The sequence below is a fragment of the Protopterus annectens genome, chromosome 6.part0, assembly GCF_019279795.1.
Source record: "Protopterus annectens isolate FY-2018-M chromosome 6.part0, PAN1.0, whole genome shotgun sequence".
Lineage (NCBI taxonomy): Eukaryota > Metazoa > Chordata > Ceratodontiformes > Protopteridae > Protopterus > Protopterus annectens.
In genome coordinates, this window is record NC_056737.1 from 1,599,517,893 (window position 1) to 1,599,543,718 (window position 25,826).

The following is a 25,826-nucleotide window of genomic DNA, read 5'->3' on the forward strand; positions in this document are numbered from 1 at the left end:
TCTCAGTCTCAGGCACATTCACAAATCACATGTACAGGAGTGATTTCAATATCTGCCAATCAACTACCAATGTATGCATGATGTCACTACGAAATCTTCATGGCAGTCAATCATGCATTGTTTGTGTATAATATCACGGCCATTTGACATGTCAATCACATAAGTCACGGCCACGTCTGAGCAGTTGGGGGGGTACTGTTCTACAATAACACCAATTCTTGTTCATCATTGTTGCTTACTTCGCCATTGTTTCACCTGTTCGTTCCGGTGTACCACTGCTTCTTTTATCCGTGTTCTGCTCTGCAGTAGAGTTGCCACCTTTTCAAATGGCCAAAGTGGGACATTTTCGGGACACACATCAGATTTTACAGGCCGACACATACGCACGATCAGTACAAAGGATAGCACTTAACTTTTTTGTCTAAATAAAAGCTTATTCTTGTAGTAGTTTAGTTGCTTATTCTGTTTCTTGTAACATTTAGGTATTTTAAATACAGAAATAACTATTTTATGCAACTATTACATAAAATATAGGGCATAATTATGTCCTACAATCTCAGGACATTTGCCATTTTTAATATTTTTTGCCAGGACACAACTGCCCAAAGAGGGACTGTCCCTCGCAAAGTGGGACAGGTGGTAACCCTACTCTGCAGTTGAAAAAGAGATCTTGCATGGCTACTTGTGGCTTTTAAAGTCCTTCCTCTACCTACTCATCTACCTTTACACAAGCCCCTCCCCCTTCCCTTCCTGCTCCTAACCTCCTGCCTTCCCTCCCGGTCCCCCCTTCTCCTGCATGCTATTTTCACCTCAGCAATAGAATTGTGTCTACAATTCCCTGACACGCTCCCAAAACATTGGCTTTAGTGATTTTGTCACAGTGGCTAATGTTGACGTGACATCCCTACGGGAATTAATGCTCAATTAACTAGATTCGAAAGCTGCAATAACGATCCATTTCCCCAAGCCCTCTGCACTTACAGCTTGTGCCACAGAGAACTTTATAATGATCTTAACAGTTATAGACTTATTTTACTTTCGAAAATTCACGTAATTTTTTTCTGTTAATCAAGTATTAAAAAAGGGGCCGCTGATTTGGAATATTTTCTCAAACGTTGTCCGTTACTCTGGAGGTAAAGGGTAGAGAAGTGTGTATTGAACGTAAAGTTTACTTTAATATATCACCATCATTTACAAGACCCAGTGGTTCGACACGCGTAAATGAACGCTTTAGAAAATAAATGTGTTAATGCAACAGAACTTCTTTATACTGTAGTGTAATGATGTGACAGGACTTGGTTGCGCTGCAGAAGAAAGGCACATTTACACTGTTACTCCTCTGGCATTCCGGTGGCTGTATACAGGCAGCCCGTAGAAAAAAAATCCAATCACGGAAAATCACCGTCCGATACTGTGATTAAAGGCACCTGACCAAATGGAACGCGTACCTTGTTACTGTGTATCCCATCTAATGTATCACTCTACTCTCACTATGCCAGGACAGAAGTCAGAACGAAGTGAACGCTGTTGTCAAGCGGAAGAATTGTTGTTTGTAGTTGCTAAGGTACCAGGCCATCCAGTGAACAAAAGCGCATGCTCTATCTATATTAATGGTGCATTATGGGAGAGGAAAACAGTCTGTGAAAAGTCTGCTAAAAGAGAGGGATATGCCATCTGCCACCACTGAAAGGGGAAATAACTTCACCATTATGGACGGATCAGTATTAAAATGCACACAGGAGTCTCTAGGTAGAGTTATTCGGAAACCACCTCTCACTGAGAAGCTGTTGAATAAGCCTCCATTCCGTTATCTGCACGACATATTCACTGAGGTGAGGCCATACCATATATTAGAATCAACAGTGGTGGCTGTTTGGTATAGTTATTAATGAGCGAGTGAGTCCAAAGATGACAAGGTGCTGGTGTGTGTGAGGAGAAGATCTTACTTGCCCTCAGAAGACCCACATCCCCCTGCTAACGGTGTCACCTGTGTATGTTTGGCGGGTGGTTGTGCCCGAGTTTTGGCGTCCTGTGGTTGCTAGGCAGTGTTCTGTGCCTAATGCCTTTTAAAGGCGGAAGCTGATATTACTAGTATTAAGGATACAATATGACGACCCACATGGCAAATATATATATATATATATATATATAAAATTCATGTTACAACATCCATTAATACAGAAATATCTGCGTCCATTGAACTGACAAAAATAGGAAATCCACAATTCAAATTTACCATTCCAAAGAAGGAAAGAAACAGTGCAATATGTTCTGTTTCTGCTATTCCATATTACTGGCATTTGCTTTCCTTGATGTTCTCAAAACCAATGCTTATTCTTTTGAGATGTAGTGTATTAGGTATGAAGTGTAACTTTTTTAAAGCAGTGTCCTTTATTTTGAGATTGTAGAACTGTCTTTTCGTGTACAAAAATGGTTATGGCACATAGCTCAAGTTGGGGATTCAGTGTGATCGTTCCATGCCCACATAGCCGGCTTTAGGCACCAGCGAACCCTGTGGTCGCTGGGGGCCCACTGTTCCTGGGGGGCCCCCAACCACAGCAAGTTGTCTTACCTTGAGATTTTGTAACATGTCTGTGAAACCAACAAAAGCTAGTACAGCTAAATTTGTGTACTTAAAAGAGATGGCTAATAACCTGTATTTATATCTCCTTTAAAACTGAAAGATATCTTCGGTTATAGTAACAGTGTTTGTATCAAGCAACAAGCTTCACAATTCCATTAAATATTTTACCCCTGACATATAACTCTGGCTTAGTTAAACTCTGCTAGTGGACATTCACTCCCCTAAAACTAACAACATAACCAACTTTAGGTACTTGCAATACCCGTGGGTGCAAGGGGGCCTCCTTAATCATCTTTGACTGTGTGTGGGGCCCCACAGAAATTGCTGCTGGTTGGAGAAAAATGAGGAGAAAAAAATGTGGTATTTTCTTGATTATGCTCTTTAACCTGAACAGGTCCGTTAAATGACCCTGATAGGATAAAGCTGATAACGAACATAAGCAAGGTAAGCACTAGAGAGATCAGCAGCCTAGAGTGACTGCGATCAGTGCAAACCTTGGATTTTAAGAAAAGCTGATGCTTCTAATCTTAAGGGATGGTTTCTCTTTCAGGGAATTTAATAAACACTGACAGAACACCAGCTACTAAAACTTTCAACTTATTTGCAGAAGAATTCAGTACAATGTCTATTATAGCAGAATAAAAGCTCAAAATAATGAACACGTTTGAAATATTCCTCTAATTAAATTAAAAAAGTTAATAGTATAACACCTTTTGCATCAACTTTCATTTTTTGGACAATAAGTATAAAAGTCTAATGTCTGGATTTATTGACTGTCTGTAATTCTGAATGATTTACAAGCAAAGCAAACTTTTTACAAAGGATAGAGCAAAACTATGAGAAAATTAAGGGAAAGTAAATAAAAGTGACTTACTCTGCTGCTGTTTGACGACTGCTAAATGGCAGTTACTGATCATGTTGTGCCAGTACCAGTGTTGTACGACGTATTGCAATTTGCTGAAAGAAGTACAAAAATGGTATTGCTATGGCTTATGCTTATGTCTGCACACACACACACACACACACACACGTGTGTGTGTGTGTGTGTGTGTGCGTATATATAACAAATATCAATGATTTTTATCTGTGTACACACCCAATAATGCCAGAATACAGATATTATTCTTGTGGTTATCAATAAAAAAATGTAGCTAACAAGTAATTATATTTTAAAAGTAATGACTAAAATACACCACAGAACATTCAGACATTTAGATCCTCTAAGAGTCTGTTGGCCCCACTCCCCACACTGTATATCTGGATACATTGGGCTCCCTTAATCATCCTTGACTGTGGGGGCCCAGCAAAAGTTGTTGCTGGTTGTGGAAAATTAGGAGGAAAAATGTTTTACTTTTCTGATTACGCCTGAACAGGGGTGTGATATGAGCCTGTTAGGATAAAGCTGATAATGGCCTCTGCTCTCAAATGCACCCATTCTAAAACCAGCCCTGCTCAGATGTGTGTGTGTGTGTGTGTGTGTGGGGGGGGGGGTGTTTATTACTTCTTTAATTGTCATCACAGTCAAACCATAGATATGTGCACGTGAGATCATTATAGTTTGTGTTCGGGCTGAGGACAGTGTGATCACTGTTTCTTTTATTTTTCTCACAGACTTCAGAGGTATACAAAGAAGGTTACTATAGTTTGTGTGGGGACAGTGTACTGTCTAAGAGCAACAAAGTAGAATACATTACTGTAACTTTTTTCACTTTCCTCACAATCGCACTTCAGACATGTATGCAGATAGCTGCCTTTGACAGTTCAGGTTGAGGAATGTATATGTATGTCAGCAGTCATTTGAAATACATGACTGTAGAAATTTGAACCTCTGCTTTCATCCCAGTCTAACACCAAAGGGATGTATAGGCAGTCTTTTTGGGGGGTTAAGGAGGCAGGCAGTCCTAAGATAAGACTCGTGTATCCAGACAACTGGCTTGTTAGTTTATTGTGAGTTACTGTTTTGTCATCTTTGAACATTAAGCATTTGGTACAACTTATGTCTTCACTGAAAGAAAAATAAATACGACTGAAATTATTTTCTTACTTGTGATTTTGTTTTGGCCAACAGTGGTTGGTAAAATGCTCTAAATGTATTTCAGAACATGCATAACCCAATGCTTCTGGGGGCTCTAGCTTAACTGAATTATTTCCTAAACGGTTATTACTGTGCTCACTTGGTCAGGAAAGGTGTGTTGAATGGATGCAAGGAAAACTAAAGCTGAACAGCAACACAATTTCTTTCCTTAATCAAAATTTCTGTTCAAGCCATCATTGGATGAAAAGGCTGTGTAAAAAGAAAAAAAAAACTTTAAAATGCACTTCAGAGCATATAGGAAGTCATGGCTTCTCAAAATAGCTAAATAGTAAAGCAAAATGTGAGAAAAGGAGAAAAGGAAGACAAAAAGTAATGTGTATTGTACAGGGAGCCCAATATGGGGGGAAAACAGGAAGAACTGTGTGTGTGTGTGCATGTGTGTATAAGTGTGTGTGTGTATGTATGTATGTATGTATGTATGTATGTTGGGGGGGGGGGTGAAACAGTAGGCCTAGGGCACCATTTCACAAAGTCCAGACTTGTACATAGAGTTGCTGCAATGTATCGTTGGTGCAACTAAATGCCATTAACTTTAAATGACCATTTGTGAGATGAGCCAACATAGTATGGTACTTAGGCCTGTTGTAATTAAGAGCACTGCAGCTACAGGTCAGTCTGTGATTACTACTCCTAAAAGTTTGCAGCATGAACTAAAAGGTTGCCTAGGAGGGTTATCAGTGACAGGGTGGTGCATAGACTGGAAGTGCCTAGGGGCCCCCAACTTGATATCTGCTGGGGGCCCCCAAAATGCTAACACCGGCCCTGCTATGCCCACTGTAGATATTTGCATTCATTGCTGGCTATTTTTTTTTCCAGCTAGATGTGCAGTGTATGCCTGTAAGTAGATCAGTAAATTTTAGCTGGATTCATTTTGAAAGAAATTGTATGAGGTGGTGTCATTCTTTTGCTTATGATGGCTTATTTTTTTCATTGATAACCAAATGTGCTTGTGCCAGTTTCTGATAACTGTAGTTTAGTGGAAGATAAATTGCACATCTGGCACATTTTTATATGTGTTCTTTCTGGGAATTTGGTACTGTAATGAACAGTTTTAATAAGTATAGTGTGCACTCCATATTACAAAAATCAGAAAAAAATAGCAACTTTACGTATATTTTCTTTACTACTAGTTACTGATGGGGTTTTATTAATATTATGTATGCTTTGTTCTCTAGGTTAGTACCACTAGGCTTGTGGCCTATGTTATGGGGAGACCTGTGAAGTAAAATTAAGGCAGGGTACTGGGAAATTGGGATTGGGAATTCTGATGCAGTAATGCTGTTTTCTTAGTTTAATTTCTCCAAGTTTTTTGGGTTTCTAATATCATGTCAGGAATGGATCCCATTCCTAAGTCATAATATGATTAAAGTTCACAAAAATTAATATTGTTTCAATCGTTGAGGTTAGCCAAAAGTGCTCTTCACAGTACCTCAACGTGCCCATAATTAAATCCTTCTGCAATTCATATGGAGTTACATGTATCGGTAACACATCTAAATTTGATTGTAAATTCTTTATAATGTTTTTAGGTTCATTCTTAAACATGAGTATAATTTTTCCTGTTGTTAAGCAGATTGGTGTCTGTTTGGGATGTGCATATAAGTAGTTCTTACTCGGGGCTAAATCTTCATTTAAACATGTTAATACTTTCAGCCAAAGGTTAGATACTGCATCTGGCCTGGGGTTTTCCATTTAGGAGCTTTTCTTAATTTTGTTTCAGATCCTATGGCCATTACTTTATTCCATTTCATATTCTGCAAATTTGAACTTCTTACTGTTTCTTTTACTACTTGTATCAATTCAGCATCTTATGTTCCACAGAGTCTTCATAGATATTTTTCCAAACTGTGTCTCTTTTTTTGGTTTCATTTCTCTATAAAACTTTTTTGGTCATCAATGAATTGCTTATTTCATACTTTTCCTTTATATTTATCCGCATATCTTCTAAGTTTTTTTTGCCTGTGTTGATATCTTTAGTTTAGTTTTATCCTGGTTTGTTCTGATATTGCACATTGCTTTTATCATGTTTATCTTTCTAAGTATTTTGTTGATCTATTCCTTTTTCTGTACTCTTCTGACAGTGACACTTCTTGTCTTAATTTGTGGTTTTCTCTCTTTGATGCTTCCTTGTTGGCATTTGATTTCTTCTCTCCCTTTCTCTTAATGCCCTGTGTTTTTGTGGTAAGACTTTATCTGCTATTAATTTAGCTGCACAGAAATGTATTCCATTTACTTCTGTTATATCAAATTAATTTCTGTTAATAGTTTTAATTACTGTGTTCATTTGTTTTATCAGACTTGTAGCATTTTGGGTCTCATTGACTTTCTGTAGTCTGTTTTTTCATTGATCTTAATATGTCTATCCACTTCAATTAATTAAGCAACTCTTTCATATGGAAAGTCACTGACCTATCACTCCACAGCATCGACTGCATCAGAGTTACCACTGTTTCCTGCTGCTTCCCTTGCTGTACAGATCCAACTGAACCTTTGCACTTGTTTCCTGCTGAAGGCTCCAGAGTATCTTCATGTGGCAATGATCCGATGCTGTCTGTTCCACATGCTTCTCCTTGATTTGGAGACTCATTGTTCCATTATGCTGTAATGTTGCTAGAGTAGGATTTTCCCCACTAAATTCTTCACTTCACATATTCCATAATTTCAGTTTCTATTTCTTTACTTCTCCATTACTAAGTTTCTTTTCTCCCTTGTTTTCCTTTTTTTTTTTATCATGAAATTTTCCATATCCGGATTCCTTTGCCTGTATTTCTCTTCAAACATCTCTGATGCTGCTTTTTTTGTATTGATTATGCTTGCTTTTTCCATTGTAGAAATATTTCACCATATTAAATCTCTTTATCTTTCCCATATCCATATTTCTTCTTCATATGTCTCCTGCACCACCTGTTTCTCCTTACTTTGAGGTCTAATTGATGTTCTTCATATTGATCACTGCTGCAGTAGCCATAGCACTATGAGTTATAGCCTGCAGAGGACATAACAGACGGCCAACTGCCAAACCTTCAGGACACCTTCCACATGCCCAAACTGTCAAGCAGCTCAAGCTGAGCTGACTAAATGTTTGGATGGAAAGCATGTCAGAGCTTTACTGCCACTGAAGAATGTGCTCGTCTGAGGCTTTTGAGGATTGACTGTTGGTTTTTGTTTTCCTTAGCTGGCAGAAAAGTTCCCTTTGGGGGGAAAAAACTTCCACTTTCTTATTTTCTACTGATGCTTTATTACTTTCCTCTTCAGAAAAGTTATTTTAAAGCTAGGAGTGCTGTGTCTTGAGACTGTAACATACTTTTAAATGGATCGGTCATTATTTCTGTCAGAGAAGTGTTATCTTACTGCTAAACTACTTTTTCTGGAAAAACTGTGCTTTTTTAAGGTTGAAGGTAAAAAAAAATCCTTTTGTGGACTGGTAGCTTTACTGGCATTGTTGCTTGTTTACCCCAGGATATAGTCACCATTTTTAGTTTGACTGTGGAACAGATTGTCACTCCCACAGTCTTTCAGCCAATAAAAGAAAACGTTAAACAGCCTTTGCCACCACAGGAGACTAGCAATTTGCCTCAGCTGCAGGTGGGTGACTTTACTGTGGCCTTAGACAACTCATCTTTTATCCCGGCTCTCTCTGGTGTAGCATCTACAGAAACTATAGCCTGGGGTTAGCCACTTCCTCTAGTGCTGTTGGGGTCCCCTCAGTAGGCAGGGGATAGCCACTCTTTGTCAGTCCTGGGAGAGGAAATAGGGAAGGTTTCCTTATGTCAGAATGCTGTGCCCATCATTAGTAACATGATTGGTTTAACTTTCCTGTTACATGTTTGTTTTTCTGTTTTTTTTTTATCTATTTCTCTGATTTCTTTGGATAGGACTAGTTTACTGGGACTGGCTCAGGGTATAATTCAGGCAATTGTTCCTTCTTTTAGAGTAGTTTCTGGTCAAAGAAAGTGGGATACACCCTTTCTGGAAAAGATTCAAGATTTTGAATCTGACCAGGAAGATGCAAGGACAGTTTCAGGGTTTTGTCCTCAAATTTCTGATTCAGACTCTCAGGAGAGCTCTCTTTCTGATTCTCCCTGTGGGGGTTTCTCTTTATCTGATACTATTGCTAGAACATTCTTGAAAGGTTTCTTAGTCCCTCAGAAAATAGCATGAGATGTTATAGAAGGATTTTCCAGAACCTACACCCATTCCTCCTGTTCTGTCTGCTTTAGAGGTGTTCAATTATATTCATAGAATATTTCAGACACAAATTTAGAAGGAAGACATTTATTACCGCATATAAAAGTTAAGAAAAGGTAAGTAGCATTATAGAGCAAATCTAAATAAGTAGCATTATAGAGCAAATCTAAATATTAATTTATAGACACAAGTTAATGCAACATATAGTAATTATACTTCAAGACAACTTATAAAGTTACCTCTTTAGTGCCAATTTCAGTTAGTCTTCAGAAAATAGCCATCATGCTTGATGGGCTATGCAATAAAAAGAAAGTACAATGTTTAAAGATTTAAATCTATGAACAACAGAAAAAAAGTTTAATTTGCTAAAAGACAGAGACATCATGGTACACTAAGGCACCAGTTCATATGGTAAAAACATAGAATTTTACCATTACAGCATGCAGAGAGGGAAAAAAATAGGCAGGGTTAATAGTTTATATTCTGTCTAACTTAAGAATATGTACGGCAGCTTCTAATCAGCTTTAAAAGCCACAAAATTAAAAGATACTCATTTTCAAAATAATATGCAGGTCTTGGATATATCACTCGTACATCAGAATTTAGATTTAAGACTAAAAACTATGAATCTAGTTAATATAGACTTCAATCCTAGTGGTCAAAATTAAAATTGCAAGTTTATCCACCAGATAAAGAAAAACAATTGCCTAGTTATAATTAAATCATAAAGTTAAGAGACTTCAATCAAAACAGGTCATAAAGGCTCAAATGACACCTAGTGGTCAAAATTGCAGGTTTATTTACCAACTAAAAAAAAATTTTCAGATTATGAATCAGGTAGCATAAAGCTGTTTACAGTAAGGTAACTTCAAAAGTAGGTCCCTATAGACTTTCTTCAGGGACCTCATGAGCAACTGTTAGATTAGGGATCTCCATTTTTAAAGTAGTTATTAGGCATTAAGCAGACAAAAAGGTAAAATATGTAGTGTCAGAAATGTATGCATTCAGTTTCAGAGTAATACAGTTTATTAGAAAGGAAAGATAAGCATGTAATGGGCAGAAAATACAGAAATACAGAATGTTCTTTTCTCAAGGGAAGGATACAGTCTTGCCAACTTCAGAATGTTCCTTAATAGAATGTTAAACAAAGCACATGTGAGACAAGGCCTGAGACCAAGGTTAGGGGGACAGAATGCAGTTTACAAAGGAAAATTACTGGACTGAAGCAATATAATATATTGTGTTCAGAATAGAAGTTCATTTAAGGTTAGTTAGTTCATTCAACCTGTCATTACAGAGAAGATTAAGCTACAATACAGTTACTTGAGCCTGAGTACAGAAGACAGGTCAAATAAAGACTATTTTAGTTTACGTTGTTCAGGACAGTCAGAATATGACGTGCAGTAACTTTGGATGCTAATCGGCATCCCAGCATTTCTACAGATTTTTATTGCTTATTATCACTGTTAATGAAGACATTATTCGGATACTGTGAACATCTAATAAAGCCCTATTAAATGAACTACAATGTTTGGAGAATTCATTCTGAAAAGTGCACAAGACTTGGCCCATAAAGGAGAGACTGCCACCTGTTCAGCATGAGTTTGGGTAATTAACAGATAAAGATTTTCGCTTCAGTCTCATTTCAGTTGTTTCCAGTTAATTCCAGTGCAGTACTGTCTTATCAGTTCTTACTGAGCATGTGCCTTACTGCCTGTAATTTTCCAGTTAGTCAGCTGTCCATCAAAAAAGGCAGATAGGATGTAAGTTCCCCATTCTCTCTTAAAGTTTTACACATCATTCACAAACCTGACCCAGCAGCTATAACCTTAGTTGACTTCTCTGCTGCTAAGCACTTAGTTAGTCGTACTCATTCTAATAAGGATGGGAAGCTTTTTGATAGGTATTGGGGAAAAAGTCTATACTTCTGCGACTTTGAATTTCAGAATTTTAAATTGTCAGGCTTATATATTATATTCTGACATATTATGAAAATATGAGGAATGTTTTATCAACAGTTTATTTTTGTGAAGAAAAATCTGCTTTATAAACTTAGTTTCTTCCATTGCACAGGTCACTACTCATTATTTGCAGAGTGTTTGTACATATTGAACAATGTTGATACATATTCCAGGGCTATCACCACTGGCACAGTTGTAAGGAGGTTTGCTTGGCTGCATTCTCAGAACCTTCCAGGTGATGTTAAAATGAGATTTTAAAGTCTACCTTGGATAGAGATTTTGTGTTTGGCCCCTCTGCTGCAGAGGTGATCAAAAATAATAAATAGGTGTTTGGCCCCTCTGCTGCAGAGGTGATCAAAAAGAATAAATAGTCTCAACAGAATTCAGGTAAAGAGATATTTAAGAAGTGGTGGCAAGGAGGTTCCAAAATAAGTCTTAAACCTCCCTAAACGAAGGACACTCCAACAAATTTTAATGATTGTTAAAGAGACTTTGTGACCCCCTCCCACCCTGGCCATCTTTCTCATTCAGTAAGTCTGAATCTCCATTTGCTCTGTTGTAACAGAATGTTTCAAACAAATGGGATCTGAAAATCATTTGTCAGGGTTATACATGACAGTGGGAGGAAATTCCTCCTTTTTAGGGGGGCATTCCTCATTCTGCAGATTAGACTGTTTTGTTTACACTAGTTCTTCATCATATGCTGTCCCAGTGAATGATAGTCAGTTCTTCCTTCCCAGGTGGAGAAGGGGTTTTATTCAAGGATGATCTTAGTCCCAAAAAAAGAAAATGCTTGGATACCACTTCTGGATCTTTCTTTCCTAAACCTGTTTGCGATAGTACCCAAATTCAAAACAATGTCACTTCACAACCTGTTACCTCTTCTTTCTCTTTCAAGTTTCTTGGTAACATTAGACTTTAGACACTTATCATCACATCCCTATTCATCCAGACGTCAGACATTTCTTAAGGTTTTCTGTGTCTGGATCACATTGTCAGTTCTCTGCATTACCCTTTTGAGTATCCACTGCATCAAGAGTGTCCACAATACCTAGCTCCATTTTATAGCTTATTGCAGGCTACAGGGTTATCCACATTTTTCCATATTTAGACAACTTGCTTTTCTTTGCAGTGTCTTTTTCAAACTGTTAGGAACCTCTCTCTTGGGTGAGGGAAGCTGGGATTCAAAAAAAAAAAATCAAGTGTCTTTCTTGACTCCCTCACACAGCATTGTGTTCCTGGGATGTCCGCTAGATACCTCAGTTCAAAGAGCTTTTCTTCCACAGGAAAAAAATAGTTCTTTATGTAGATCTATTTCTGATGTTTTCTGACTCAAGACTTCAGTCACTGTGAGGGAATGCCTCAGGATTTTGAATCTCATGGTATCTGTGATTCTCATGATATCCCTGGCAAGGCTCTACATGAGAAAAATACAGTGGTATCCGAAATTTCTTTGATCCCAACATCAACACCTCTTATCTTTTTAGATCCCAGTACTGGTGTTGTCAGAAGAGAAATCACTTGGTGGAGACAACAGATATCCTTAAATCTAGGTCTACCCTTATCCCTCCCTGCTCCAAAGCAGCCAGTCACTACAGATGCTTCAGACTTAGCTTGGAGAGCATTTTCAGGAGATATAAAAGTGCAGGGGGGTTTGGTACACCAAGGAAAGATGCAAGCACATAAATATCCAGGAGATGCTTTTTAAAAAATCGATGCACTTAATTCTGTGACCCATCTATGGTCCCCGGGACCTCTTCAGATGGTTACAGACAAAACCACGTTGTTGTGGCACATCAACAAGCAAGGAGAAACCAGGTTACACCCTCTTTGCAGCTAGTCATATTAGCTTGTGATATAGCTTCACAGAACAATCTCACTCTGCAGGCATCCTACATTCTGTCAGTGCAAAACCGTGTGGCAGACAAACTGAGCAGGACCAGGGCAGACCCTCACGAATGGAAACTAGATTCTGGAGTCTTTAAAGATGTGATCCATCTTTGGGGAGTTCCTCAATAGATCTCTTTGCTTCATGTGTGAACAATCAGTTGGGAAAATTCTTTTCTAGGACTCCATGCAAGAAGGCCTGGAAGACAGATGTCTTTTCTTTTCTTTAGACAGGAATGTCCCTATATGCGTTTCCACCCTTTGCACTAGTATTCGGAGTACTCCTGAAGATTCAAAAGGAATTCCCCAAGATCATTGTGATAACTTCCTTTTGGCCCAGGTAGCTGTGCTTTTCCTTTCTTTTGGAAATGGCCAGGGGTAATTACCACAAGCTTGCTCACAGAATGGATTTACTTGCACAACATTAGGGGTGTTTGATACACATTTGCACATTCAGGGCTAGTTGTTCTTTTGTTTTACAATATTTGTGTGAGTTACTATCCAGTGGACTTTCTTATTCTTCTGTTAGGGTTCATTAATTGGCCATTTCATCATGTCTGCCCATGGATCATCCTCTTTCAAGGCAGTCGCATGTTAAAAAGTGGGAGGGTGGCCTAATGGTTAAAGTGTTTGCCTTACAAACACAAGGTGCAGGGTTTGAGTCTCACAAGGGATAACTGGCTAGGCTTAAAATGGCTCACAAGGGCAGTTAGCTTAGTACTAATCCATGAACCTATAAACACCTCAGCATCAATCATCTTCAATTGACTGCTTGGATGATCGGGTCTTAATTCCTTTTAGGCAGCTGTTTTCTGAGGACATGCAGCAGGAACTAATGGAATCAAGAAATCCTGCTACTAGAAGGTCGTATATTAGCAAATGGAAAAGGTTTTCTATTTGGTGTCAATAACATAACCAGTGCACATTCAGGGATAGTTGTTCTTTTGTTTTACAATATTTGTGTGAGTTACTATCCTGTGGACTTTCTTATTCTTCTGTTAGGGTTAATTAATTGGCCATTTCAGCATGTCTGCCCATGGATCATCCTCTTTCAAGGCAGTCGTGTGTTAAAATGTTCTTGAAAGAGGTTTTGCATAGGAGACATGCTTGGGATCTTAATTTTGTGTTAGAGAAAATAACACTTGCTCCATTTGAATCAGTTAATTTGCCTGACTTGAGGTTATTAACATGGAAACAGTTTTATTGATCTGACCTCTGCAAGAATGTTATCGGAATTGCAAGCTCTTATGGTGAGTCAGCCCTACCCCATTTTCCACAAGGACAGGGTTTCTTTGAGAACTGATCCTTATTTTATGCCTAAAGTGGTATCCGAATTTACTATGTTAAACTATCCATCTCCCCATGTTCTTTCCTGAACCTAAAAATGAGAGAGAAAAGGTACTCGATACCTTGGATGTCCACAAACAACTCGGCATCTTGACAGAAGTAAATATTTCAGATAATTGGAACAATTTTTAATTTATTCTGAAGGTAAGAAGAAGGGATAACAGGTGTCAAATGCAGACTATTTCCAAATGGCTGTTTAATGCTATTATCTTTTGTTATACTCAAGGACCTTGGCTTCTTCTATTACTTTTTGGAAAGAGTTGGATTCTAGAAGTATTCTAGAAGCTACTGTTTGGTCCTCTGTACATACTTTTACAAAACACTATAAGCCGGATTCCTTCTCTAGGTGTAGATTATGCTTTGCAAGGACCATTCTCCAGGGGCTCCTGGACCCTTCTTCTACCTCTCAAATATAGTTAGCTGTGGTAATCTATACATGTAGCTAGGGCTACTGCAGCAGTGATCAATATGATGAACATAGTGCAGTTGTATAAGATGAACTTACCATAACAGTAGATGTTTGAATGGTCAATGTTGCAGTAGCTGCTCCTTTCGTCCACCCCCCCCCCCATGTTTTTTGGTGTGTTTTTTATTCCAGGATGTGAGCATTTATTTATTTATTTTTTTTATTCCTAGTCTTGTCCTTTCAGGGCTCAGCCTCCCTCTTTCTGCTGGCAGGAAAGCTCTGAAGGGTTTCGCACCCAAACTTGTCTTTTAATCAGCTCAGCTTGAGATGCTTGACAGTTTGGGTACATGGAATGTGCTCTGAATCTTTGGAGGCTGGCCTGCTGTCATATCCTTGGCAGGATATAACCCATATAGCTAAGGCTACTGCAGCAATGATCATTCAAATGTCTACTGTTATGGTAAGTTCAGCTTACACAACTGTACTTTACCTTGTGCTGTGACATGACATGTGTTAGACTTTCTTGACTATATCTTTTCATTTTGCAGGTATTCCATAACTTCAGCTTCTATTTGTTTAACATCTACTTTATTAAACTTCTGTTCTGCTTTCCACCTTTGTGATCTTACTTTTTTGTATTGTGAAATTTTCCCTATCTAGGTGACTTTGTATTTCTCTTCAAATATCTTTGGAGCTACTTTTTATATTGATTGATTTGGCTTTCTCCTTTGCATAAATATTGCACCTTATCAGATCTCTCTTTCCCATGTTCATGTTTCTTTTTTATATCTTTCAAAAATCTCCAGGTTTTGTTCTTTATATTTTCACACTTCCTCTGTCACTTCTTTTTCCAAACGGCTCAGAGTTTCTTGGTCTGTATAATGTTTTTAATAGATGGTTTTATTAATGAACGCAAATTTGCGTTTAAAGAATTGGACAATTTTTTTCTTGTTCAAATATTTTTCTTTTCTCTAATTTCTCTCTTAATCTTTCCAAATATTTTCTGTCTGTGGAAATTCTGAGCTTCTTGCATAATAATAACAGTATATAATTTCTTCCTTATCCTCAGCAGTCTATTCTGTCATCTTTATGGCTCTTTTTGGCCTGTCAGTTTTTTGTGTTTTTCGAGGACTACTACTTACTTCTACAACAGGGGGGCCATCCTCCTTCTGAACCTGACCTAACCCTTTGTAGGAATGTTTCCATGTCTTACGGATTCTACACTTTCATTTTTTCAAGTCCTGGCACCAGTGGACATACCAGGATTGAGCACTTTTTTTATCCTTGGACTTGTGCATCAAGCTGTCTTTTTTTTAAACTACTTAGGTGCATGATATATGCTATATAAACTACAGTCTATATATTTGAGTGACATCTTGGTGAGATTTTGTAAAAAACAAAACCTGGGTGTTCACCAAGACATGAAGATGAATTCAGTTCCAGCAATACCACTTTCCTTTTCTTGCTGATTTTATTATCTCTCCATTCAGACCCCAGTGTGATGGAAATAATGTAATCTGAGACAGAAGTACAGGAACAAGGTCAGATGTTTTTGATGTACAAATGCTTAAATAACTGAAAGTGTTTTGTATAATATTGCTTTTGTTCTTGGATATAACAAAAAGGTGGAAATCATAACATTGCAAGGTGACATGGACAGTGAGAAATTATTTATAATGGTGAGTATTTCTGAACCTTCTTCTGGAAGTAAAATGTCCTAAGCTGAAGTAGTGGAGAGAAAATTCCCTTCCGATAAATATGGAGATGCAGTTTATTCTCTTGTAGTGCTTTTAGGCTCATTTTCTTGCATGTGAGTTGAGAGCTTAAATGAAGTGGAGAAACAGAGTTGTGGTGATGCAAGCAATGTACAGAGAAGCAGGATTTGCCAGCAGGGGCAGAACACTGATAGCATTTGCTGTGTACGTGAAATCTTCAAGACTGCAATAGACAAGGGAAATGTATAAAAGGACTTTATTTAAAAAAAAAAAAAAAAAAAAAAAGGTAATTGATCTAATTAAGACCTAAAATGGTTTGTAATTTACCAGGTATGTAATATGGTACTTTATTCTTAAGCTACTTTCTTTATAGATAAGGACATACACCTCAGTTCAGATATTTTTGTAGACATTACCTTTGAAATGTTTGAGTTAGCAGGCACACTTGTGCAACTGTTCAGCTAAATGTTCTCACTTTGGAAGGATGTTAATGATATAAATTAAGTAGACGATTGTTTTACAGTTTAGGACTGATGAAGGGATATACAAAGATGCTTGGAAGAGAGCTGTTCTGCAGTACATGGAATGAAAAAAAGTCTTGGGTGAGCATTATATATAGACTAGGGTTGGGAGGCTTGGATTAGCTTGCAATTGGACCATATTTGAATGGCTTCTATCAATACAAACTGGACAGGGCTGTTCCTGGTCAAGTTCACCACTGATAAAGCTGTTCCTGGTCAGGTTCACTGCAAAGTTGAACTATGTAATCACTATTTTCTATAGGATATCAATGACTTTGTGGTTTATTTGTCAATTACAAATTATAACAGCAAACTGTACATTACAGGGAACAGCCAAAAGGTTGTGCTTTTTCTGTGGTGATTTGGAGTATTTAATTAGTGAATGTCAAAACTGCATGTGATTTGGGGAAAAGGGATCTGTAATAAAATATTTCAAATTGCATTGTGGAAAATGTAGCGGTGAGGATTAGGTATGGTTTGACTGATGGTAAAACAGGTTATATTGATATGTTGCATAATATGCAAATGTAACTAAAATTGATAATACACAGGGCATTGACAGAAGTAATGTGCTAGAAGAAAACGACTGTATTGTAAATATGAATGACCCATTGAATTTACTTAAAACTGTATTGGAAGAAATGACGACTGAAATTCAAAGTAAGTATGAATGGACACAGAAGATAAAGAATGCACTGACACCAGTAGTATGGAGGAGAAAACAGAAGGTACAGTAGGTAGTAAAAAGATAGAAAGGGTAGGAAACATGTGAATGGACATAGTGGCAAGGGGAAATTATAACATCTGATTTATCTTTACATGTTAGCAGGTAAGACGTTTGCTTACAATAACTGTAGTACTGTAATGCTATAAATAGTTGAGGCCAGATTATTTAGTGTGTAAATAATATGTGTTGTTATATATCAAGAACAAAGAGAATAGTGTGAGTTAATGTGGTAAGGTAGGGATTTCTGGACACCACAAGGTGACACCTATTCAGGAATAGCATTGTTATTAAGGGATACGGATATACACATTATGAGTGCATTGTTTACAAGACCTGGTAGGAGTCTAGTAGTAGACTCAAATACAAGACAGTGAATAGTGAGGATTATTGCATTGTGTACCTTCCTAGCTCTACTAAAAAATAAATCTTATGTAGAATTAAAGCATTATGTTGCAGTAAGTAAGGATATGATAAAACTAATTGTAGGATTAGGAAACTGTGGAAAACTAGGTCATGATGCCAAAAAGTGTCAAGAATAAAGTATTTTAGAGATGTACATAGTTTTGTGCATTTGTTCTAAGTTAATACAGCTGGGGATGTTTTGAAAATGTAGTTAGCATTTTGAAGGTTTTCATTAAAACAAAAAGTCTTGAAAAATGTGACATAGGTCCAAATGTAGATTTTAAGAAACAACTGTATAAAAGATCAGCCTGGCAAAGATTAGTGTGGCATACAACACACATCTGTAAATGCATATTAAAAAAATTATATGTATCCTAGGTGGGAACAGTAGCTTTTTTATCATAATGCCTATACTACCCATATTATCTTCAGTAGCTTTTTTATCATAATGCCTATACTACCCATATTATCTTGGAAAATGAATGGCTTTACAGGTATAGACAAAAAAGAGAGTATTGAATTGTATTAAGAAATGCAAGTGAAATAAATGAGCATGAATTTGACAAAGAAAGGATTTCAGGATGGATACTCAGTAGAATATCAGGGGTAAAGGAAAAGAGGAGTAATTATGTTAATTGCCAGGCCCCAATAATGATAAAAGAGGGAAAAAGAAACAATAGTGGTAGACTTGCGGTAGTAAGGGGCTGTTGGCAAGGGAGGAATATTATGTTGGTATGTATTTATATTCCACCAAAACCAGCTGTTCCAAAGACTAAGAAGATTTTGGGAGAAATAATCAGCTTTCAGCAAGAGATATTACTTATAGGTGTGTAGTGGAACTTGATTTGCAATAGAGAGGACGTATCAAGACCTATAAGGGAAAATTTTACAAAAGAGGGAAGATTTCTGTATAAATATATGCTAGATGTGATTTCACTAATAAGCACTCTGACAGAATTTACATATTATTTACCATGGTACAATAACTGGCTTACACTAGATAGGAATTATATTTCCAAGGAATATGTGCATTTAATTGAAAGCTTCAGCACACATCCAGTAACTATTTCAGATCACGCGCCAAGGTACAATAACTGGACTAGACAAGATAGAAGTTATATTTCCCAGGGATATGTGGATTTATTTAGTTGAAAGCTTCAGTACACATCTGGTAGCTATTTCAGATCATGCAGCAATAAAATCTAAGATAAAAATGCAGGGTAAGGAAGCAAAAATGAGACACTGCTGCTTTCTTACCAACCTGCTGAAAAGAGAAGAATTTAAGGAATGGGGGGTGGAAATTATTTGAGAGTTATTAGGAAAAATAGAAGAGAGGGGTAAAATAAAAATGAAGTTTAAAAATAGGGTAAAAAAGAGATATGGTTAAGAAGTAATAGGAATTACTTGGAGGGGCTAACAAAGTTTAAAGTATTGCAGAATAAGGGTAATCTCACAGAAAAAAAGGAGATACAAATGCAGAGTGCCAAAGATAAAATAAGGGAGTATCTGGACAAGTTTAGAAAGCCTGCTGTTAACTGTTTTTTTGATAATAACTCCAGAGCACAAAACTTTTAGCACAATAACAGGCAACAGAACATAGAAAGAGTTGTTGCCAAACTTAGGGAGCATATAATAAGAACAGTAACCAGAGCAGAGGTATTTTTCAGAAATTTTATGAAAATTCATATAAAGCAGAGGAATGTCAAAATAAAAAAGGCACAAATAGAAATATTTATGGAAGACTTAAGTATGCTAAATAGAGGTAGATGAGACTCGACAACTAACAGCTAAGATAGGAGGAGATGAGATGCAAAATTGTAATGTATATTAAATCTTCAGGAAAGTTTCTAGGAACAGATGGTATTCACATGGAAGTTGGGAGGGAAGAAAGTGATAAAGATCTGGAAGATTTTGACAGTAGTTTAAAAAGAGGAGAAACACCAACATCATGGAAGAAAGCTGTAGTGTCTGTATATTACCTAAAGACAGTAAAGATCCATGAGATCCAGCTTCATATAGACCCATTTCAATGTTAAACCATAACTACAAAATATTTATATCTGTACTAACTAAAAGAATGACTAAGATGATGCCAGAATTGATCAATATGGAACAACGTGGTTTTGTGGAGGGGAGGCAAACATTTAACATTAATAAATCATGATGATCCAGAGGAAGCAGAATATAAGAAAATACCACAGTCAAGAATGCATTCATTAGAGTAGGCTGGGATTTTATGAGTTGGGCAGTGGAATCATTTCCATTCTCTGATGCAGTAATGAAGCTAATTGGTAGGATATATGAAGGATTGGAGGTAAACATTAAAGTGTGATGGTTCCTCTCTGATAAGTTGTGTGTAAACTGAAGAACCAGGTAGGAATGTCTTTCCCCTTTTATTTGCTTTTTATTTAGAGCCACTGGCAAAGAAAATAAAGGACTCAGAAATTCAAGTATATAATTGGTGTGGTAGGCAAGAAAAATTGACTTTATTTGTGGATGATATTATTCTGTACCTGACAAATCCTTAAAGAATATATCAGTGTTGTGGAACATTTTGAAACTATTTCAAGTATTTTGGGGTATAAAGCTAATGAAGATAAAACAAAGGCTATTGCTGGAAATTATGTACCACATATGAATTGGTTCAGCAATATCTGTATTTATGCCAGCTAAGGATATTTAAGAAGAGACTAACCAAAAGACAATACAAAAACTGATAAACTGGAAGCTCTTGTTTATGGATATGGATAGCAAGATGCAAGCAGTGAAAATGTTTTTAGTTACCATAGTTTTATATACAGGTCAAGCATATTTTTTTATCAACTAGAGAAGTTATAGACCGTAATTAATAAAGAGGTAAAGGGATTTATCTGAAAGTGGAAGAGGAAAAGAGCTAATTGGTATAATTTGATCCTTCCAGTAGAACAAGGTGGCTCAGGATTACCTAATATGAAGGGATATTTTAGAGTTGCACAGTTAAGCCTCATGTACATAACACAATCAGAAGATTATAATTCAAAATGGAAAGGGGTGATGATTAAGTAGGCGGATGTTCATAAAATAAGGAGAGAGTGGGATTTTGGATGCAGTCTGTTAAGGAGAATCATGGCAACTATACAGAATATTATAGTCATATAGTCGCAAGATATATTATAAGAAATAAGACAACACGAGAATGGAGAAAGGAGGTTTTGCCAATAGGAATGACTGCAAGTAAGGATAGAGGAAAAAGGCAAGAGAGGGTCTAGAGTTTATTTGATAAAACTAGCAAAAGAATCAAGGTATTGAGAACAAATATCTAGAGATGGAAAGAAAATAGCCTGTGATGAGGCCAAGAAGACTTTTGGATTGTATGCTAGAGACAGCTTCCCTACCAAGGAAGTGAAGGACCTGCTCTGGTAGAGTTTTTAGTTGAATCTAGAACAAAAGCTGATGTTTAAAAAGGGATAATTAGTAGCAGATGTAAAGTATTGCATGATAACTATAAGACTCAATTAGAATAGATTAGAAACATTGGGAAGAGAAACTGGAAAAGTAATTTACAAGAGAACAATGGGAGGCCGTATGTATGTCTGTCAAGTATGCAACATAGTCCAGAGGTATTTGCTTGGGTAATTTTATACCCCAATGTGATTTCAGATAACTTTTCCATGGGTAGATAGAAATGTTGGAAGTGTGATGGGGAAGAGAGAGATAACTGGGAGCATATGGTAGTGTAATGAGATGGCAGATTTTAAAATTTCAGAACAGGGTACTCTGTCAGAAATATTGGTTAAGCAAATGGATGTAACTAAGGAAATGATTCTTTTGAGCTGGGACACAGGATCTGAACTGCCTACATATAGTAAGGCCTTATTAAGTTTAATTCTGTTGGCTGCCAAAAAAATCAGTTTTTAGAAAATGGAAGTCTTAATCTAAACTGACTGTAGTTAAAATATTGAATATCTTAAAAGAGATAAAAGAATTGGAAGAGAGATCTTTATAAAAGAGAAGGAGCAGATTACATAGAATTAAATGGAAATTGTGGGAACAATACATGCTAAATAATGTATAAGAGGAGGAAGAGTGAGGTTTAAGGGAAGGCAGCCATTCAGCAATAATGTTTAACTGATGATAGTTACAGGGAAAGAAAATATGTGATGTATAATGTATGCAAATGGAAACAAATCTTAAAATGGTTTGTTTACTTTTCTGTTAATCTATGTTTGCCTATGTCTTAACTAACAATTTAATAAAAGTGTTTAAAAAGGAATAACGTTTGAAGATGTGGAATTTGAGAAATGGGAGATTTTCTGTAAGGGAAATGTGAAGAGTCATTTTTCTGTATAGAAATAAAGTGAAATAGATGAAAAGTGGTAAACAGATCACTGTGAAGAGTGGGGTGAATTTAGAGATAGCAAAGGAAAAAACTAAGGAAGGCATTCAAAGGTAAATAGAGACATATCTACAAAGTAGATAATGAAAGCTCCCTAAACCTCTGCAGTTCTCTGCATTTGACTGATGCAATAACCAGCAGTATAAAAACACTAAGAAGTAAATAAGCAAAGACACTGGCAATCAAACCACAGACTTTTTAATACAATTTATCGCTTTCGTCAGGCGTTCGCCACAAGACTTCTTCAGAATAAAAACAATAATTGTCCAAATCCATTTAAATAAGAAACAACTGAACTCACATGATCAAAATGTGATATAGTATTGGTTAAAAACACATGAAAACAAAACGTCACAGTGCTCCTAAATACATAGCATAAATGAAAAACTCGTAAGAATGCTTAGGTGGACATTTTTAAGAATTCAAAACCCCATCTCCCTTAACATAGTAAAATAAAATTAATTAAATGAATTGCAAGCTTAATTTTATTTTACTATGTTAAGGGGGATGGGGTTTTGAATTCTTAAAAACGTCCACCTAAGCATTTTTATGAGTTTTTCATTTATAATATGCATTTAGGAGCACTGTGACATTTTGTTTTCATGTGTTTTTAACCAATACTATATCGCATTTTGATCACGTGAGTTCAGTTGTTTCTAATTTAAATGGATTTGGACAATTACTGGTTTTATTCTGAAGAAGTCTTGTGGCGAACATTTGACTGATGCAATTATCAGTCAGGATCTTGAATGCCTTACCTACCACTCTACATTTTGCATTCTCTCTCCTTGGTTTTATTAAACATTTAACTGGGATGGGCATCTTCAAATCCTTTTCTTTCTCTCTGTCTCTTTATTTAAAGTCTTTCATAAGACCTTGAAACAGTAATTTTTCCATTGTATCCATATTAGATTTTTGCTGTAATATTCCCCATTCTAACATTTCTCCCCTTGTTTGAGCTCTTCCCAATATCTTAGTTCTTTTGACACTTATCCACCTATGTGTAGCTTTCCTCTGTTTACCTCCAGCTGATTTGGTCTGTCCTAGTCCTATATGCAGCATAATCTCTCTTTTCTCTGTCACTTTCTGACCTGATTTTATTTATTTATTGGGATGTTGCCCCCAGTGTTTACCAAAGAGGAAGAAGTCACTTAAAGCACTTTACAAGGAAGACCCAGCAAAATAACATCTCCACTGTTTAATACCTTAAATCTTCTGCAGGGTTTTAAAGTATTACATAGTGAAAACATAAGCTTTGTTAGGTCTTTATTGAGTTTATATATTATATGCAGTCTTCTGTTTGGTTATTAGTGTCCCCTTTTTTGCTGCCTGTACTCTAAAGTTAATCTTTCTTTGTTGTCTCCTTCCCCCCACCCTGAGTCAATGGTATTTGCTTCCTTTTCAAGGTGTGCTATTCTGGTTGTGTGATGTATACAAATTGCAACTAGGTAGACGCAAATTATTCTTTTAAACCTGGCATCCTTACATCTCCTCCACCCTGAATCTCCAGGGAAAAACAGTTTCTCTCAGGTGAACCTTGCTCTTTTTCCTTCCCAGATACAAAGATTCTTGATTTACTTTTATTGAGTCTGACCATGTTGTACCAGTGTTTTTGTCCATAGTCATTGTCTGCCACATCCTTGGTTTCATAATGATTTTTTTTTTTGCTTTGTCTTGTTCCACATTTCTTTTGCTGTCGGATCTGTACCTCTCATTATCCAGATCCCTACTTGTTTAATTCTCTCTTTACATCATAGATGTGTTGTACTAGTCCCTGTGTGGGACCATAGTTGATTAGTGTTGCTTTATATTTTTGCCTGATTTAGTTTGTATCCTAGTATGTCTGAAGCTGGCTAATAATCCAGACTGGGTTGATATACCTTGTTGAGTTTTGGTTGGCATTACTTGCAAATGAAATAATGTGCTTATTTTTTCCTGGCGTACATTTCACTTGTTCCCTTCTTGCACTTGTGATGATCTCATTTGTGCTGCTTGTGGTTTTCATGCTATAATGGAAATGGCAACAAAGAAAGCAAGCAACCTTACTTCATCCTTCTAGATAGATGGAATCTTTTTTCTGACGGGGTTCCCTCCTATTTTTATACAAGTTTCATATTCCTTAAAGGAAAACTCCACCTTCTCCTACAGTTTAATTCAACTCTAAGGGTGCTTTTCTCACTACAATATTATTCCAGTATTGTGTAAGTACCTGAAACCTGCTTGTACTTTATAAAACTTTCATTTCCTTACTTTGGTATCAAAGGAAAGGAAAGACCACCCACTTTTTTAAAGCTTAACTCCTCACATGAGTTGCAGAGGAATTTGAATACACTTGCGTGGCATACCACAGACAGAGCTCCGGTTGCTGTAAGCAAGACATAGAGGTGTGAAACTGTTTTCCATTGTCTTTATTGCAGAGAGGAAGAGAACTTACACCCATTCACAGCTGTTTCCAATGTAGCCATGCCTTTCATAGCAAAACAGAGCAGTTGGATCAGTCAGTGGTTCAAAGACAGTTGTCACTTCTTTTGGCAAATTTACATAAGCAGCATAACAGTATTGAAATGGTAAGCTTTAAACTTTAATACCACTTTACATTGTAAGATGACTTGAATGTAATATCAAAGATGTCTGTGACATTTAGAGAAAAGTCAGAAAATATTTTATTCTAATTCTTGTTAAGTATCAGCACATTTACCAAAGTGTAGGGGGAGGGGCTGTCAAGTCATCTTAGACTACAGAAAGATACTTTAAACAAAGACCTGCAATTTAAAAACTGTTTTGGTTGCAGCTGTATAATTCCTTAGTATACTATAAATCAAGCCCTGAAACACACAAAGATGAGGGCCATTCAAGAAGTAAACAAAGCAGCCCTGTTACAGCCAGTATATAAGATGACAGTGACTGCTGACACTAATCGCATTGTATATGTCAATGGAATGGGAATACACCACTACTTCCTTATGTCTAGCATGCTCATATAAAGCAGACTTGAAATGGATTATAGGAAAGAGAAAGGCTTGAAGAAAAATAAGATTATGTTGATGTATTAAGCCCCATCGACAGCTGTTTTGCAGAAAACCTGTTAACATTCTATAAGAAGCAGTCAAAGCGGTTTTGTGGTGTTCAATAACTCAGAAAACAGTGACAGAGTGAAAAAATAGATTTTTTTTGTTCTAAAGGGGAGTTTTTCTTTAAATCCTCATTAAGTCTAGCAACTTATTCAAAATCCTAAATATTGTATTCTGCTAAAATAATCCCTGTTGAGACCAAGTTTTCCATATCAAATGTTTTTTCATTGCTTAACTCCAACAACAATAAAGACAACATTCATCTGATGTGTTTTCCATTGCATTACCATTGTTTTGTTGATAGTATCAAGTATTTGTTTATTGCGTATACAGCCTCATTGATCTTTAAATACATTTGGCAGTAATTTTTTATGCTGTTGGATGACTGTTGGGTGACTGTCAAAGTGTAACTGTTTTAACTGCAACACATCTATATTCACTTGTATTTTCCAGATGATTCATCATCTGTGTTTTAGCATAAGTAACTGCTCTTTATTTTCTTTTGACAGTTTCTGTTTCTTGCCTTGTATTTTTCAGCCCTCCTTTT

The 25,826-nt window shown here is 36.7% G+C and overlaps 1 protein-coding gene across 1 annotated transcript in view; it reads left to right on the top strand.

The window, feature by feature from the left end:
* The first annotated feature begins 1,606 nt into the window (after positions 1-1,606).
* Positions 1,607-25,826, top strand: part of TRAF3IP1 (TRAF3 interacting protein 1) — a 2,107,097-nt gene continuing 2,082,877 nt past the window's right edge. Inside the window, exon 1 of the mRNA XM_044075051.1 lies at positions 1,607-1,832. Coding sequence (XP_043930986.1) covers positions 1,611-1,832 — 222 coding nt within the window. The 5' untranslated portion in view covers positions 1,607-1,610. The remainder of the gene's footprint in view (positions 1,833-25,826) is intronic.